Source organism: Lithobates pipiens, unplaced genomic scaffold (assembly GCF_037356315.1).
Source record: "Lithobates pipiens isolate NorthernLeopardFrog02 unplaced genomic scaffold, aLitPip1_a1.2 Scaffold_24, whole genome shotgun sequence".
NCBI classification, from domain to species: domain Eukaryota; kingdom Metazoa; phylum Chordata; class Amphibia; order Anura; family Ranidae; genus Lithobates; species Lithobates pipiens.
Genome location: NW_027507786.1, coordinates 22,967,971 through 22,982,848, shown reverse-complemented (window position 1 = coordinate 22,982,848; position 14,878 = coordinate 22,967,971). Strand labels below are relative to the sequence as shown.

The 14,878-nt window shown below is 58.7% G+C and overlaps 1 protein-coding gene across 1 annotated transcript in view; it reads left to right on the top strand.

Moving 5' to 3' along the window:
* The window catches only part of PLEKHA7 (pleckstrin homology domain containing A7), a gene marked incomplete at its 3' end in the record, with an annotated part of 239,875 nt that overhangs the window by 115,870 nt on the left and 109,127 nt on the right, over window positions 1-14,878 (top strand). The window contains 1 exon segment of the mRNA XM_077453687.1: window positions 10,755-10,838. Coding sequence (XP_077309813.1) covers window positions 10,755-10,838 — 84 coding nt within the window.

The following is a 14,878-nucleotide window of genomic DNA, read 5'->3' as shown; positions in this document are numbered from 1 at the left end:
ATTGTTGCTGGTCTGGGATCTATTGTTGCTGGTCTGGGGTCTATTGTTGCTGGTCTGGGGTCTATTGTTGCTGGTCTGGGGTCTATTGTTGCTGGTCTATTGGGACGGTGCTCGGAGGAGAGGGGGCGGAGACCAGGGACAGGGCGCGGAGGAGAGGGGGCGGAGACCAGGGACAGCGCGCGGAGGAGAGGGGGCGGAGACCAGGGACAGCGCGGGGAGGAGAGGGAGGCGGATCTTCTCTGTGCTACTCTCTGCGCTCTTCTCCCCACTCGCTACTCTCTCCCCGCTCGCTACTATCTGCGCTCTTCTCCCCGCTCGCTACTATCTGCGCTCTTCTCCCCGCTCGCTACTATCTGCGCTCTTCTCCCCGCTCGCTACTCTCTGCGCTCTTCTCCCCGCTCGCTAATCTCTGCGCTCTTCTCCCCGCTCGCTACTCTCTGCGCTCTTCTCCCCGCTCGCTACTCTCTGCGCTCTTCTCCCCGCTCGCTACTCTCTGCGCTCTTCTCCCCGCTCGCTACTCTCTGCGCTCTTCTCCCCGCTCGCTACTCTCTGCACTCTTCTCCCCGCTCTTCTCTCTGCGCTCTTCTCCCCGCTTTCCTTTAACACATGGAAATAATTCTTGAAGGATCTTCTGAAAGGTCTCGCCCGCCGTCCTGTAATTGGGACGTACCGGCCCTTTAAGCGGTTGCAGCGCGGGGGAGGTGTGCTCGCACTTGGCCGCCATTGATTCCGGTAATTGGTTGTTTCACCTCGCGTGGCGCTCAGCTGGGAGATCCGCGATCGATGGCGGCTGTTTATCATGTGTGGGAGAGGAGCGGTCACCCATGGCAACCAGACGTTCTCATGTTGGGTCACAGAGCTCCTTTCCCGTCTCCTGAGGAAGCCGAGTCCCAGAATTCCCACAATTCATCCCGGATTTATTATAATACAGTGCCAGGAAAAAGTATTCATACCCCATTCCCCACATCTTGTCATGTCACAACCAGAAACATAAATGTATTTATTGGGATTTTATGTGATGAACCAACACAAAGTGTCACATAATTGTGAAGTGGAAGGAAAATGATAAATGATACAAATAAATATGTGAAAAGTGTGGGGGGGGGGGGGCATTTGTATGGCGCCCCCTTTACTCTGATACCTCTAACTAAAATCTAGTGGAACCAATTGCCTTCAGAAGTCACCTAATTAGTAAATAGAGTCCACCTGTGTGTGATTTAATCTCAGTATAAATACAGCTGTTCTGTGAAGCCCTCAGAGGTTTGTTAGAGAACCTTAGAGAACAAACAGCATCATGAAGGCCAAGGAACACACCAGACAGGTCAGGGATAAAGTTGTGGAGAAGGAAAAATAAAATGTGGGAAATGTCAAGGGGTATGAATACTTTTTCCAGCACTGTAGAGTGCATCCCGGATATATTCCGGTCCTGACAAGCGGAATGACAACACTGAGAACTTTGTTTGCAATAAATGAAATGACAATGCTTGGGGCAGATGGCGGAGACTCGGGATTTCGGGGAAATCATCGGATTGATTTGGGGATTTTAGGAGACATTTCTTATATAATTATTATTGTCTGACAGATTTGTACATCACCACGGCAGATGATGGGGCCATATCATAGATTGTAATAGTACAAGAGATGTGCGCTCCGGGCAGGTGGATGGGGGCGGGGTGAATTGAGGTGTAGGGGGGTCGGGGGAGAATTGATGGGGGGCGGGGTGAATTGGTGTAGGGGGCGGGGTGAATTGAGGTGTGGGGGGGTGGGGGGAATTGAGCTGTGGGGGGGCGGTTTTAATGTGTGGGGGGTGGGAAGAATTGAGGTGTGGGGGGTAGAGAGAATTGAGGTGTAGTGGGGGCGGGGGGAATGGAGGTGTAGTGGGGGCGGGGGGAATGTAGGTGTAGGGGGGCGGGGGGAATGTAGGTGTAGGGGGATGGGGGGAATGTAGGTGTAGGGGGGCGGGGGGAATGTAGGTGTAGGGGGGCGGGGGGAATGTAGGTGTAGGGGGGCGGGGGGAATGTAGGTGTAGGGGGACGGGGGGAATGTAGGTGTAGGGGGCGGGGGAGAATTGAGGTGTAGGGGGGTGGGGGGAATGTAGGTGTAGGGGGGCGGGGGGAATGTAGGTGTAGGGGGACGGGGGGAATGTAGGTGTAGGGGGCGGGGGAGAATTGAGGTGTAGGGGGGCGGGGGGAACGGAGGTGTAGGGAGACGGGGAGAATTGAGGTGTAGGGGGGCAGGGGGAACGGAGGTGTAGGGGGGCGGGGGGAATGTAGGTGTAGGGGGCGGGGGAGAATTGAGGTGTAGGGGGACGGGGGGAATGTAGGTGTAGGGGGACGGGGGGAATGTAGGTGTAGGGGGGCGGGGGGAATGTAGGTGTAGGGGGGCGGGGGGAATGTAGGTGTAGGGGGACGGGGAGAATTGAGGTGTAGTGGGGGCAGGGGGAATGTAGGGGGGCGGGGGGAATGTAGGGGGGCGGGGGGAACGGAGGTGTAGGGGGACGGGGAGAATTGAGGTGTAGGGGGCGGGGGGAATTGAGGTGTAGTGGGGGCGGGGGGAATGTAGGTGTAGGGGGGCGGGGGAGAATTGAGGTGTAGGGGGGCGGGGGAGAATTGAGGTGTAGGGGGGCGGGGGGAATGTAGGTGTAGTGGGGGCGGGGGGAATGTAGGTGTAGGGGGGCGGGGGAGAATTGAGGTATAGGGGGGCGGGGGGAATTGAGGTGTAGGGGAGCGGGGGGAATGTAGGTGTAGTGGGGGCGGGGTGAATTGGGGTGTAGGGGGGGGGGCGGGGTGAATGTAGGGGGGCGGGGGGAATGTAGGTGTAGGGGGCGGGGGAGAATTGAGATGTAGGGGGGCGGGGGGAATTGAGGTGTAGGGGGGCGGGGGGAATGTAGGTGTAGGGGGGAATGTAGGGGGGCGGGGGGAATGTAGGTGTAGGGGGGCGGGGGAGAATTGAGGTGTAGGGGGGCGGGGGGAATTGAGGTGTAGGGGAGCGGGGGGAATGTAGGTGTAGTGGGGGCGGGGTGAATTGGGGTGTAGGGGGGGCGGGGTGAATGTAGGGGGGCGGGGGGAATGTAGGTGTAGGGGGCGGGGGAGAATTGAGATGTAGGGGGGCGGGGGGAATTGAGGTGTAGGGGGGCGGGGGGAGTGTAGGTGTAGGGGGCAATGTAGGTGTAGGGGGGCGGGGGAGAATTGAGGTGTAGGGGGGCGGGGGGAATTGAGGTGTAGGGGAGCGGGGGGAATGTAGGTGTAGTGGGGGCGGGGTGAATTGGGGTGTAGGGGGGGCGGAGTGAATGTAGGGGGGCGGGGGGAATGTAGGTGTAGGGGGACGGGGAGAATTGAGATGTAGGGGGGCGGGGGGAATTGAGGTGTAGGGGGGCGGGGGGAATGTAGGTGTAGTGGGGGCGGGGGAGAATTGAGGTGTAGGGGGGCGGGGGGAATGTAGGTGTAGTGGGGGCGGGGGGAATGTAGGTGTAGGGGGGCGGGGGAGAATTGAGGTATAGGGGGGTGGGGGGAATTGAGGTGTAGGGGAGCGGGGGGAATGTAGGTGTAGTGGGGGCGGGGTGAATTGGGGTGTAGGGGGGGGGCGGGGTGAATGTAGGGGGGCGGGGGGAATGTAGGTGTAGGGGGCGGGGGAGAATTGAGATGTAGGGGGGCGGGGGGAATTGAGGTGTAGGGGGGCGGGGGGAATGTAGGTGTAGGGGGGAATGTAGGGGGGCGGGGGGAATGTAGGTGTAGGGGGGCGGGGGAGAATTGAGGTGTAGGGGGGCGGGGGGAATTGAGGTGTAGGGGAGCGGGGGGAATGTAGGTGTAGTGGGGGCGGGGTGAATTGGGGTGTAGGGGGGGCGGGGTGAATGTAGGGGGGCGGGGGGAATGTAGGTGTAGGGGGCGGGGGAGAATTGAGATGTAGGGGGGCGGGGGGAATTGAGGTGTAGGGGGGCGGGGGGAGTGTAGGTGTAGGGGGGCGGGGGAGAATTGAGGTGTAGGGGGGCGGGGGGAATTGAGGTGTAGGGGAGCGGGGGGAATGTAGGTGTAGTGGGGGCGGGGGGAATTGAGGTGTAGGGGGGCGGGGGGAATGTAGGTGTAGGGGGGAATGTAGGGGGGCGGGGGGAATGTAGGTGTAGTGGGGGCGGGGGGAATGTAGGTGTAGGGGGGCGGGGGAGAATTGAGGTATAGGGGGGCGGGGGGAATTGAGGTGTAGGGGGGCGGGGGGAATTGAGGTGTAGGGGAGCGGGGGGAATGTAGGTGTAGTGGGGGCGGGGTGAATTGGGGTGTAGGGGGGGGGGCGGGGTGAATGTAGGGGGGCGGGGGGAATGTAGGTGTAGGGGGCGGGGGAGAATTGAGATGTAGGGGGGCGGGGGGAATTGAGGTGTAGGGGGGCGGGGGGAATGTAGGTGTAGGGGGGAATGTAGGGGGGCGGGGGGAATGTAGGTGTAGGGGGGCGGGGGAGAATTGAGGTGTAGGGGGGCGGGGGGAATTGAGGTGTAGGGGAGCGGGGGGAATGTAGGTGTAGTGGGGGCGGGGTGAATTGGGGTGTAGAGGGGGCGGGGTGAATGTAGGGGGGCGGGGGGAATGTAGGTGTAGGGGGCGGGGGAGAATTGAGATGTAGGGGGGCGGGGGGAATTGAGGTGTAGGGGGGCGGGGGGAGTGTAGGTGTAGGGGGCAATGTAGGTGTAGGGGGGCGGGGGAGAATTGAGGTGTAGGGGGGCGGGGGGAATTGAGGTGTAGGGGAGCGGGGGGAATGTAGGTGTAGTGGGGGCGGGGTGAATTGGGGTGTAGGGGGGGCGGAGTGAATGTAGGGGGGCGGGGGGAATGTAGGTGTAGGGGGACGGGGAGAATTGAGATGTAGGGGGGCGGGGGGAATTGAGGTGTAGGGGGGCGGGGGGAATGTAGGTGTAGTGGGGGCGGGGGAGAATTGAGGTGTAGGGGGGCGGGGGGAATGTAGGTGTAGTGGGGGCGGGGGAGAATTGAGGTATAGGGGGGCGGGGGGAATTGAGGTGTAGGGGAGCGGGGGGAATGTAGGTGTAGTGGGGGCGGGGTGAATTGGGGTGTAGGGGGGGGCGGGGTGAATGTAGGGGGGCGGGGGGAATGTAGGTGTAGGGGGCGGGGGAGAATTGAGATGTAGGGGGGCGGGGGGAATTGAGGTGTAGGGGGGCGGGGGGAATGTAGGTGTAGGGGGGAATGTAGGGGGGCGGGGGGAATGTAGGTGTAGGGGGGCGGGGGAGAATTGAGGTGTAGGGGGGCGGGGGGAATTGAGGTGTAGGGGAGCGGGGGGAATGTAGGTGTAGTGGGGGCGGGGTGAATTGGGGTGTAGGGGGGGCGGGGTGAATGTAGGGGGGCGGGGGGAATGTAGGTGAAGGGGGCGGGGGAGAATTGAGATGTAGGGGGGCGGGGGGAATTGAGGTGTAGGGGGGCGGGGGGAGTGTAGGTGTAGGGGGGCGGGGGAGAATTGAGGTGTAGGGGGGCGGGGGGAATTGAGGTGTAGGGGAGCGGGGGGAATGTAGGTGTAGTGGGGGCGGGGGGAATTGAGGTGTAGGGGGGCGGGGGGAATGTAGGTGTAGGGGGGAATGTAGGGGGGCGGGGGGAATGTAGGTGTAGGGGGGCGGGGGAGAATTGAGGTGTAGGGGGGCGGGGGGAATTGAGGTGTAGGGGAGCGGGGGGAATGTAGGTGTAGTGGGGGCGGGGTGAATTGGGGTGTAGGGGGGGCGGGGTGAATGTAGGGGGGCGGGGGGAATGTAGGTGTAGGGGGCGGGGGAGAATTGAGATGTAGGGGGGCGGGGGGAATTGAGGTGTAGGGGGGCGGGGGGAGTGTAGGTGTAGGGGGGCGGGGGAGAATTGAGGTGTAGGGGGGCGGGGGGAATTGAGGTGTAGGGGGGCGGGGGGAATTGAGGTGTAGGGGAGCGGGGGGAATGTAGGTGTAGTGGGGGCGGGGTGAATTGGGGTGTAGGGGGGGCGGAGTGAATGTAGGTGTAGTGGGGGCGGGGGGAATGTAGGTGTAGGGGGACGGGGAGAATTGAGATGTAGGGGGGCGGGGGGAATTGAGGTGTAGGGGAGCGGGGGGAATGTAGGTGTAGTGGGGGCGGGGTGAATTGGGGTGTAGGGGGGGCGGAGTGAATGTAGGGGGGCGGGGGGAATGTAGGTGTAGGGGGACGGGGAGAATTGAGATGTAGGGGGGCGGGGGGAATTGAGGTGTAGGGGAGCGGGGGGAATGTAGGTGTAGTGGGGGCGGGGTGAATTGGGGTGTAGGGGGGGCGGGGTGAATGTAGGTGTAGGGGGGAATGTAGGTGTAGGGGGGAATGTAGGTGTAGTGGGGGCGGGGAGAATTGAGGTGTAGGGGGGCGGGGGGATTGTAGGTGTAGTGGGGGTGGGGTGAATTGGGGTGTAGTGGGTCGGGGTGAATGTAGGGGGGCGGGGTGAGTTGAGGTGTAGGGGGGCGGGGAGAAGTGTTCTTGGCAGCGGGTGGGGCGGGGTGAATGTAGGGGGGGCGGGGTGAATTGAGGTGTAGGGGGGCGGGGAGAATTGAGGTGTAGGGGGCGGGGTGAATTTAGGTGTAGGGGCAGGGTGAATTTAGGTGTAGGGGCGGGGTGAGAAGGGTTCTTGGCAGTGGGTGGGGGTGGGGTTATTGCCCCGATATGTATATTTGCCTCTGGCGGGGTTGCTCTTCATATCTCTCCTCATCTGCAGTTTATTGTTGCCAAGGGAACGGCTCCGGCTGGAAACGTTTCATTAATATTCACATATTTCTCCATGACAGCCCGGCGCTCCTCCAACCAATCCCCACCATCTGCCCTTCCTGACAAATCTGCCGCCAATCATCAGGTGTGCGGTCCTTTCCTCCTCGTTCTTCTCCCATCTGCTCTTCATCAAAACGATGGAGAGATGAGATCTCATTATTATTATTATTATTAATAAAGAGGACCGGTCTACAATATACAGCACCGGGATCATTTCCACCTTTCATCATCATAAGCCGTCTCCCCTCCCCCAGTGATCGGACTGTACATTGTAACTTTGTATCACAAGGAGAGAGGCAGGGGCTGGTCTGTGTTAGACATTTGTGAACAAGAATGGCACAGGCACCAGGATTTATATGATGTCAGTCTCTGCACCATAAGAGCTTACACTCTAATGTACCCCCCCATAGTTGGGGGGGAGGGGGGTGTTGTCATTTATCACACAGAGATGGGAAAGTCTCCTCTTATCTGTACATTCAGCATATTTCTCATCCAGTATCTTCTGGTCATATTCAGTCAATTAGGAACATTAATTGGTTGTTGTGTGTCTGCCAATCGAGGAGCGAGTGCCATGCTGGGCCTCCCCCTCCCCCAATCACAGCTGAGTCATTCATACCGAGCCGCATTCCAGAACTTCAATTCTCATCATACAGAATATAAACCCGCCTCCGAAAATCTCATCTCCACAAATCTCATCTCCACCTTCCCAACCGACATCCATCCAATCCCATCCATTCGTGGAATTACTGAGAGTTTCATGTTTCTGTATTCAGTCCAGGAAATCCACATAGAACTCCGCGTCCAATCCGGAGGTTGCCAAAGATTGGGGTGATGGGATTGGTCGGTTGCGGAGGATTGGGGTGATGGGATTGGTCAGTTGCGGAGGATTGGGGTGATGGGATTGGTCAGTTGCGGAGGATTGGGATGATGGGATTGGTCGGTTGCGGAGGATTGGGATGATGAGATTGGTCAGTTGCCGAGGATTGGGGTGATGAGATTGGTCGGTTGTGGAGGATTGGGGTGATGGGATTGGTCGGTTGTGGAGGATTGGGGTGATGGGATTGGTCAGTTGCGGAGGATTGGGATGATGGGATTGGTTGGTTGTGGAGGATTGGGGTGATGAGATTGGTCGGTTGTGGAGGATTGGGGTGATGGGATTGGTCAGTTGCGGAGGATTGGGATGATGGGATTGGTTGGTTGTGGAGGATTGGGGTGATGGGATTGGTCGGTTGTGGAGGATTGGGGTGATGGGATTGGTCAGTTGCGGAGGATTGGGATGATGGGATTGGTTGGTTGTGGAGGATTGGGGTGATGAGATTGGTCGGTTGCGGAGGATTGGGGTGATAGGATTGGTCGGTTGCGGAGGATTGGGGTGATGGGATTGGTTGGTTGTGGAGGATTGGGGTGATGAGATTGGTCGGTTGCCGAGGATTGGGGTGATGAGATTGGTCAGTTGCGGAGGATTGGGGTGATGAGATTGGTTGGTTGCGGAGGATTGGGGTGATGAGATTGGTCAGTTGCGGAGGATTGGGGTGATGGAATTGGTCGGTTGTGGAGGATTGGGGTGATGAGATTGGTCAGTTGCGGAGGATTGGGGTGATGGAATTGGTCGGTTGCGGAGGATTGGGGTGATGGGATTGGTCGGTTGTGGAGGATTGGGGTGATGGGATTGGTTGGTTGTGGAGGATTGGGGTGATGAGATTGGTCGGTTGCCGAGGATTGGGGTGATGAGATTGGTCGGTTGCGGAGGATTGGGGTGATGGGATTGGTCGGTTGTGGAGGATTGGGGTGATGGGATTGGTCGGTTGCGGAGGATTGGGGTGATGAGATTGGTCGGTTGCGGAGGATTGGGGTGATGGGATTGGTCGGTTGTGGAGGATTGGGGTGATGGGATTGGTCGGTTGTGGAGGATTGGGGTGATGGAATTGGTCGGTTGCGGAGGATTGGGGTGATGGGATTGGTCGGTTGTGGAGGATTGGGGTGATGGAATTGGTCGGTTGCGGAGGATTGGGGTGATGGGATTGGTCGGTTGCGGAGGATTGGGGTGATGGGATTGGTCGGTTGTGGAGGATTGGGGTGATGGAATTGGTCGGTTGCGGAGGATTGGGGTGATGGGATTGGTCGGTTGTGGAGGATTGGGGTGATGGAATTGGTCGGTTGCGGAGGATTGGGGTGATGGGATTGGTCGGTTGCGGAGGATTGGGGTGATGGAATTGGTCGGTTGCGGAGGATTGGGGTGATGGAATTGGTCGGTTGCGGAGGATTGGGGTGATGGGATTGGTCGGTTGCGGAGGATTGGGGTGATGAGATTGGTCGGTTGCGGAGGATTGGGGTGATGAGATTGGTCGGTTGCGGAGGATTGGGGTGATGGGATTGGTCGGTTGTGGAGGATTGGGGTGATGGAATTGGTCCGTTGCGGAGGATTGGGGTGATGGGATTGGTCGGTTGCGGAGGATTGGGGTGATGGAATTGGTCGGTTGCGGAGGATTGGGGTGATGGGATTGGTCGGTTGCGGAGGATTGGGGTGATGAGATTGGTCGGTTGCGGAGGATTGGGGTGATGGGATTGGTCGGTTGCCGAGGATTGGGGTGATGAGATTGGTCGGTTGTGGAGGATTGGGGTGATGGGATTGGTCGGTTGCCGAGGATTGGGGTGATGAGATTGGTCGGTTGTGGAGGATTGGGGTGATGGGATTGGTCGGTTGCCGAGGATTGGGGTGATGAGATTGGTCGGTTGTGGAGGATTGGGGTGATGGGATTGGTCGGTTGCCGAGGATTGGGGTGATGAGATTGGTCGGTTGCGGAGGATTGGGGTGATGAGATTGGTCGGTTGTGGAGGATTGGGGTGATGGGATTGGTCAGTCGCCGAGGATTGGGGTGATGGGATTGGTCGGTTGCGGAGGATTGGGGTGATGGGATTGGTCGGTTGTGGAGGATTGGGGTGATGGGATTGGTCGGTTGCGGAGGATTGGGGTGATGGGATTGGTCGGTTGCGGAGGATTGGGATGATGGGATTGGTCGGTTGCGGAGGATTGGGGTGATGGGATTGGTCAGTCGCCGAGGATTGGGGTGATGGGATTGGTCGGTTGCGGAGGATTGGGGTGATGGGATTGGTCAGTCGCCGAGGATTGGGGTGATGGGATTGGTCAGTCGCCGAGGATTGGGGTGATGGGATTGGTCAGTCGCCGAGGATTGGGGTGATGGGATTGGTCAGTCGCCGAGGATTGGGGTGATGGGATTGGTCAGTCGCCGAGGATTGGGGTGATGGGATTGGTCAGTCGCCGAGGATTGGGGTGATGGGATTGGTCAGTCGCCGAGGATTGGGGTGATGGGATTGGTCAGTCGCCGAGGATTGGGGTGATGGGATTGGTCGGTTGCGGAGGATTGGGTCCCCAGGTTGGATGTTTGGGGTGCAGATTTCTTCTCTCTCGGCTCCTCAGCGTCTCTCAGATTTTCTGATCAGTGGTAATTATTGATAAATTGGCAGTGATTGTTTTATTCGGACTCTCCATCCTCTTTGGTTTGATTCTGATTGGTGGAACAACAACTCCCAGCATCCCATGACTCCCCGCTCGTTAGTGTCTGAGCCCCCCTCTTCACCCCCCCTCTTCACCCCCCACCGGCAGTTGAGGGAGGAGGAAGCCATGACTGGGCATTATATGATCGGGGGTGGGGGAGGGGTCACTGGTCCATATGTGATCCCATCATCCTCTCTACACAGAGCTTGTAACTAAATAACAGCCATCCCCCGCTCCGGAGCCGAGAGATATCCCATCAAAGGATTTGAATATCTGGGTGGTGGGATGAGCTATAAGACGGAAGATGATTGGTCGGGACACTCGTGTCTACTTGGGGGGCTAATATTGGTTCCTGGGTGGCAGACTTCTGATGGGCCCCATGTGGCCCCCGGGTTCCCGGGAGGAGGAGTCGGGGGGGATCTGGGTGGGTTTCGGGGAATCCTCTAGATTGGTGTCTGACGCCGAGATGCTCATAGAATGTCTCACCGGATTTTCTTCTCTCCGCAGTCACAACCAGAGGACGACGACCTTCCGACACCCGGTGACCGGCGATCTCTCCCCGGAGAATGCAGAATTCGATCTGCAAGAAGGGTAGGTGCATCATAGACATTGTACCCCTACACATGGGAAGATCGATCGATGAGGAACATTAGACCCGATAATCCCACCCACTGTATCTGTCATGTGACCTGTCACTGTGTCCCCTCTGCCTGCACTCCCACAATGCATTGGGCTAGAACTGGTCAGCTTCAGGCACTTGGGTACTATTAGTGAGGAGAAGAAAAGAGAGATGAAGGATAAAAGTGAAGATAGAATCCCGGCTGACAATGACGATTATCTGCTATGTATGTGGGAGAGACCACAGGGAACGTTCCATGGCATTGTACAGATACAGGACGATTATGAGTGTCAGGTGCTTCAACTCTCCGGACACCAAAATTATGAGGCACTCAGAATTAGGGGGGTCCGCAGGTTCCCCCAACCCCAAAATTGAGGTGCTCAATCCCTCAGGAGGTTTCCAGGTTCCCTCCTGGTCCTCACAATCATGAGGTGCTCAGACTGGCAGGTCTCCAGGTTCCCCCTTGGACCATAAAAGTGAGGTGCTTAGATTGTTGGGGGGAGGGGGGTCTGCAGGTTCCCATTGAGGTACTTTGATTGTTGGGGGGAGGGGGGTCTGCAGGTTCCCATTGAGGTACTTTGATTGTTGGGGGGGAGGGGGGTCTGCAGGTTCCCATTGAGGTACTTTGATTGTTGGGGGGGGAGGGGGGTCTGCAGGTTCCCATTGAGGTACTTTGATTGTTGGCAGGGGGGGGGGGTCTGCAGGTTCCCATTAGGACCTCAAATTGATGAGGTGCTCACTTTCTTAGTTGACCTCTGCAAAATTTGCCCAAAGGTCTCCAAACTTATGAGGCACTCAAGCTGGGGGGTTTATAGGTTCCCTCTTGACCCCAAAATTATGAAGTGCTCAGACTCCTGGGGGGGGGGGGGTAGGTGACCCCAAAATGTAGATGCTCTTATATTTGAATCTCATATTTCCTGGAGAAATATCCGATGATCTGTCTCCTCCCTTCTGTCCTGAGGCAGCCAATCAAGTTAAAGAACAAACCAGAAGGTGGTGGGAAGGGCCCCCCAAGATTTGTGAAGATCTCAGGCTACTAGAGTTGGGGGTACCCTTTGTTGACATCATAGGGGCCCGGGATCCCTGAAATGTGGGACACCCCCTTCCCACCATCTGCATCTCCTTGTTGGTTTCTGAACTCTGTAGAGGCCATGGAGGGGAGTCCGGGGGGCCCATCGCACCCAAACGTTTGTTCTAATCGGGCAGCTTGGGGCATTTATGAAGTGTTAAGACCCCCCCCCCCTCCCCCCCCCATGGAAATGCCTGGCTCAGGTGTTTTTGAGCTTTTTTTTGCAATATTATAAATAAAATACACAAATAATAATCATAAAAATTACATAAAGTAACCTCAACCCCCAACCCCCAAACCCTAAACCCTCTAATCCTATTACCCCCCCCCCCTAATTCTACCCCCTAATTCTACCCCCTTATTTTGACCTAACAAAATAAATAAATGAACCCCTAACCATAACCCTTAACCCCCCCAAAAAATATAAAAATAATAATAATAAAAGGTGAAAAATGCAACAAGTGATGCTGAAATGGTCGATATTTTTCTCTGCTGGCGAATAAACACCAAAGTTCAAAACGGCTTTAGAAATGTTGTACAAAAATGCGCCTCAAAAACGCGGCGCTGGGATGTGAATGCAGCCGAAGGCCTCGTGCACGCACGTCGCTCGCTCAGCGCCCCGACCGCCCCGCAGGAGGAAAAATACACACAAAGCCGTGTTTGCACACATGCGCTTCGCTGCGTTTAGCTGCGTCAGCTGTTTATCAGATTCCATGATAAATTATTCTGGCAATTGGAATAAATGAACGCTCAAATGCTAAACGCGTTTGGGGACGTCAAGCATTTATTTTTTTTGGTGCCTAAAAGCTCCTCCCCTAAACGCGCTGGAGCTGACATAGAGGGGCGTTTACAGGCAGAACAGAAACTCAAATGCCAATAAAAGTTTTTTTTTTTTTTAAGTTTATTCCGTGTATTGAGCGGTTGGTGACGCGGGTGCGATGCTCTGCGGCTCGTTATAGCGCCTCCCTCCTGAGGATGACAGCGGCGGGGAAGTGATTAGCGGTCCGGGTGGAAATCTCTGATCTGTGGATGACAGTACATGAGGCGGGAGAGACGAGCCGATCGTTAATTTGCTGTACAGACGGCGAATACCGCGAGCGGCTAATAACGTTCCGCTTTGGTACTTCACACTAATTACACGAAGAGCGTTCCCTGAGCCCGCCGGCGGCTCGCAGATTATCGCTGTGGAGTCACGCGGTGCGCTGGATGAAGGACCACAGTCCCAGGATGATCGATCGTCCTGCAAACGCTCACCACTGTCCCCAATATAAATATTCTCCACCCGGACCCGGCACTGTACTCTCCACCCGGACCCTGCACCGTACTCTCCACCCGGACCCGGCACCGTACTCTCCACCCGGACCCGGCACCGTACTCTCCACCCGGACCCGGCACCGTACTCTCCACCCGGACCCGGCACCGTACTCTCCACCCGGACCCGGCACCGTACTCTCCACCCGGACCCTGCACCGTACTCTCCACCCGGACCCTGCACCGTACTCTCCACCCGGACCCTGCACCGTACTCTCCACCCGGACCCTGCACCGTACTCTCCACCCGGACCCTGCACCGTACTCTCCACCCGGACCCTGCACCGTACTCTCCACCCGGACCCGGCACCGTACTCTCCACCCGGACCCTGCACCCCGCACTCTCCGCCCCAGACCCTGCACCCCGCATTCTCCACCCCGGACCCTGCATCGCGCATTCTCCACCTGGACCCAGCACCCCGCACTCTCCACCCGGACCCAGCACCCCGCACTCTCCACCCGGACCCAGCACCCGCACTCTCCGCCCCAGACCCTGCACCCCGCACTCTCCGCCCCAGACCCTGCACCCCGCACTCTCCGCCCCAGACCCTGCACCCCGCACTCTCCGCCCCGGACCCTGCACCCCACACTCTCCACCCGGACCCTGCACCCCACACTCTCCACCCGTACCCGGCACCGTACTCTCCACCCGTACCCGGCACCGTACTCTCCACCCGGACCCGGCACCGTACTCTCCACCCGGACCCGGCACCGTACTCTCCACCCGGACCCGGCACCGTACTCTCCACCCGGACCCGGCACCGTACTCTCCACCCGGACCCGGCACCGTACTCTCCACCCGGACCCGGCACCCCGCACTCTCCACCCGGACCCGGCACCCCGCACTCTCCACCCGGACCCGGCACCCCGCACTCTCCACCCGGACCCGGCACCGTACTCTCCGCCCGGACCCATGCACCCCGCACTCTCCGCCCGGACCCATGCACCCCGCACTCTCCGCCCGGACCCATGCACCCCGCACTCTCCGCCCGGACCCTGCACCCCGCACTCTCCGCCCCGGACCCTGCACCCCGCACTCTCCGCCCCGGACCCTGCACCCCGCACTCTCCGCCCCGGACCCTGCACCCCGCACTCTCCGCCCCGGACCCAGCACCCCGCACTCTCCGCCCCGGACCCAGCACCCCGCAGTCTCCGCCCCGGACCCAGCACCCCGCAGTCTCCGCCCCGGACCCAGCACCCCGCAGTCTCCGCCCCGGACCCAGCACCCCGCAGTCTCCGCCCCGGACCCAGCACACTACACTCTTTGCCTCCACCCCGGACCCAGCACACTACACTCTTTGCCTCCACCCCGGACCCAGCACACCACACTCTTTGCCTCCACCCCGGACCCAGCACACTACACTCTTTGCCTCCACCCCGGACCCAGCACACCACACTCTTTGCCTCCACCCCGGACCCAGCACACCACACTCTTTGCCTTCACCCCGGACCCAGCACACCACACTCTTTGCCTCCACCCCGGACCCAGCACACCACACTCTTTGCCTCCACCCCGGACCCAGCACACCACACTCTTTGCCTCCACCCCGGACCCAGCACACCACACTCTTTGCCTACACCCCGGACCCAGCACACCACACTCTTTGCCTACACCCCGGACCCAGCACACCAC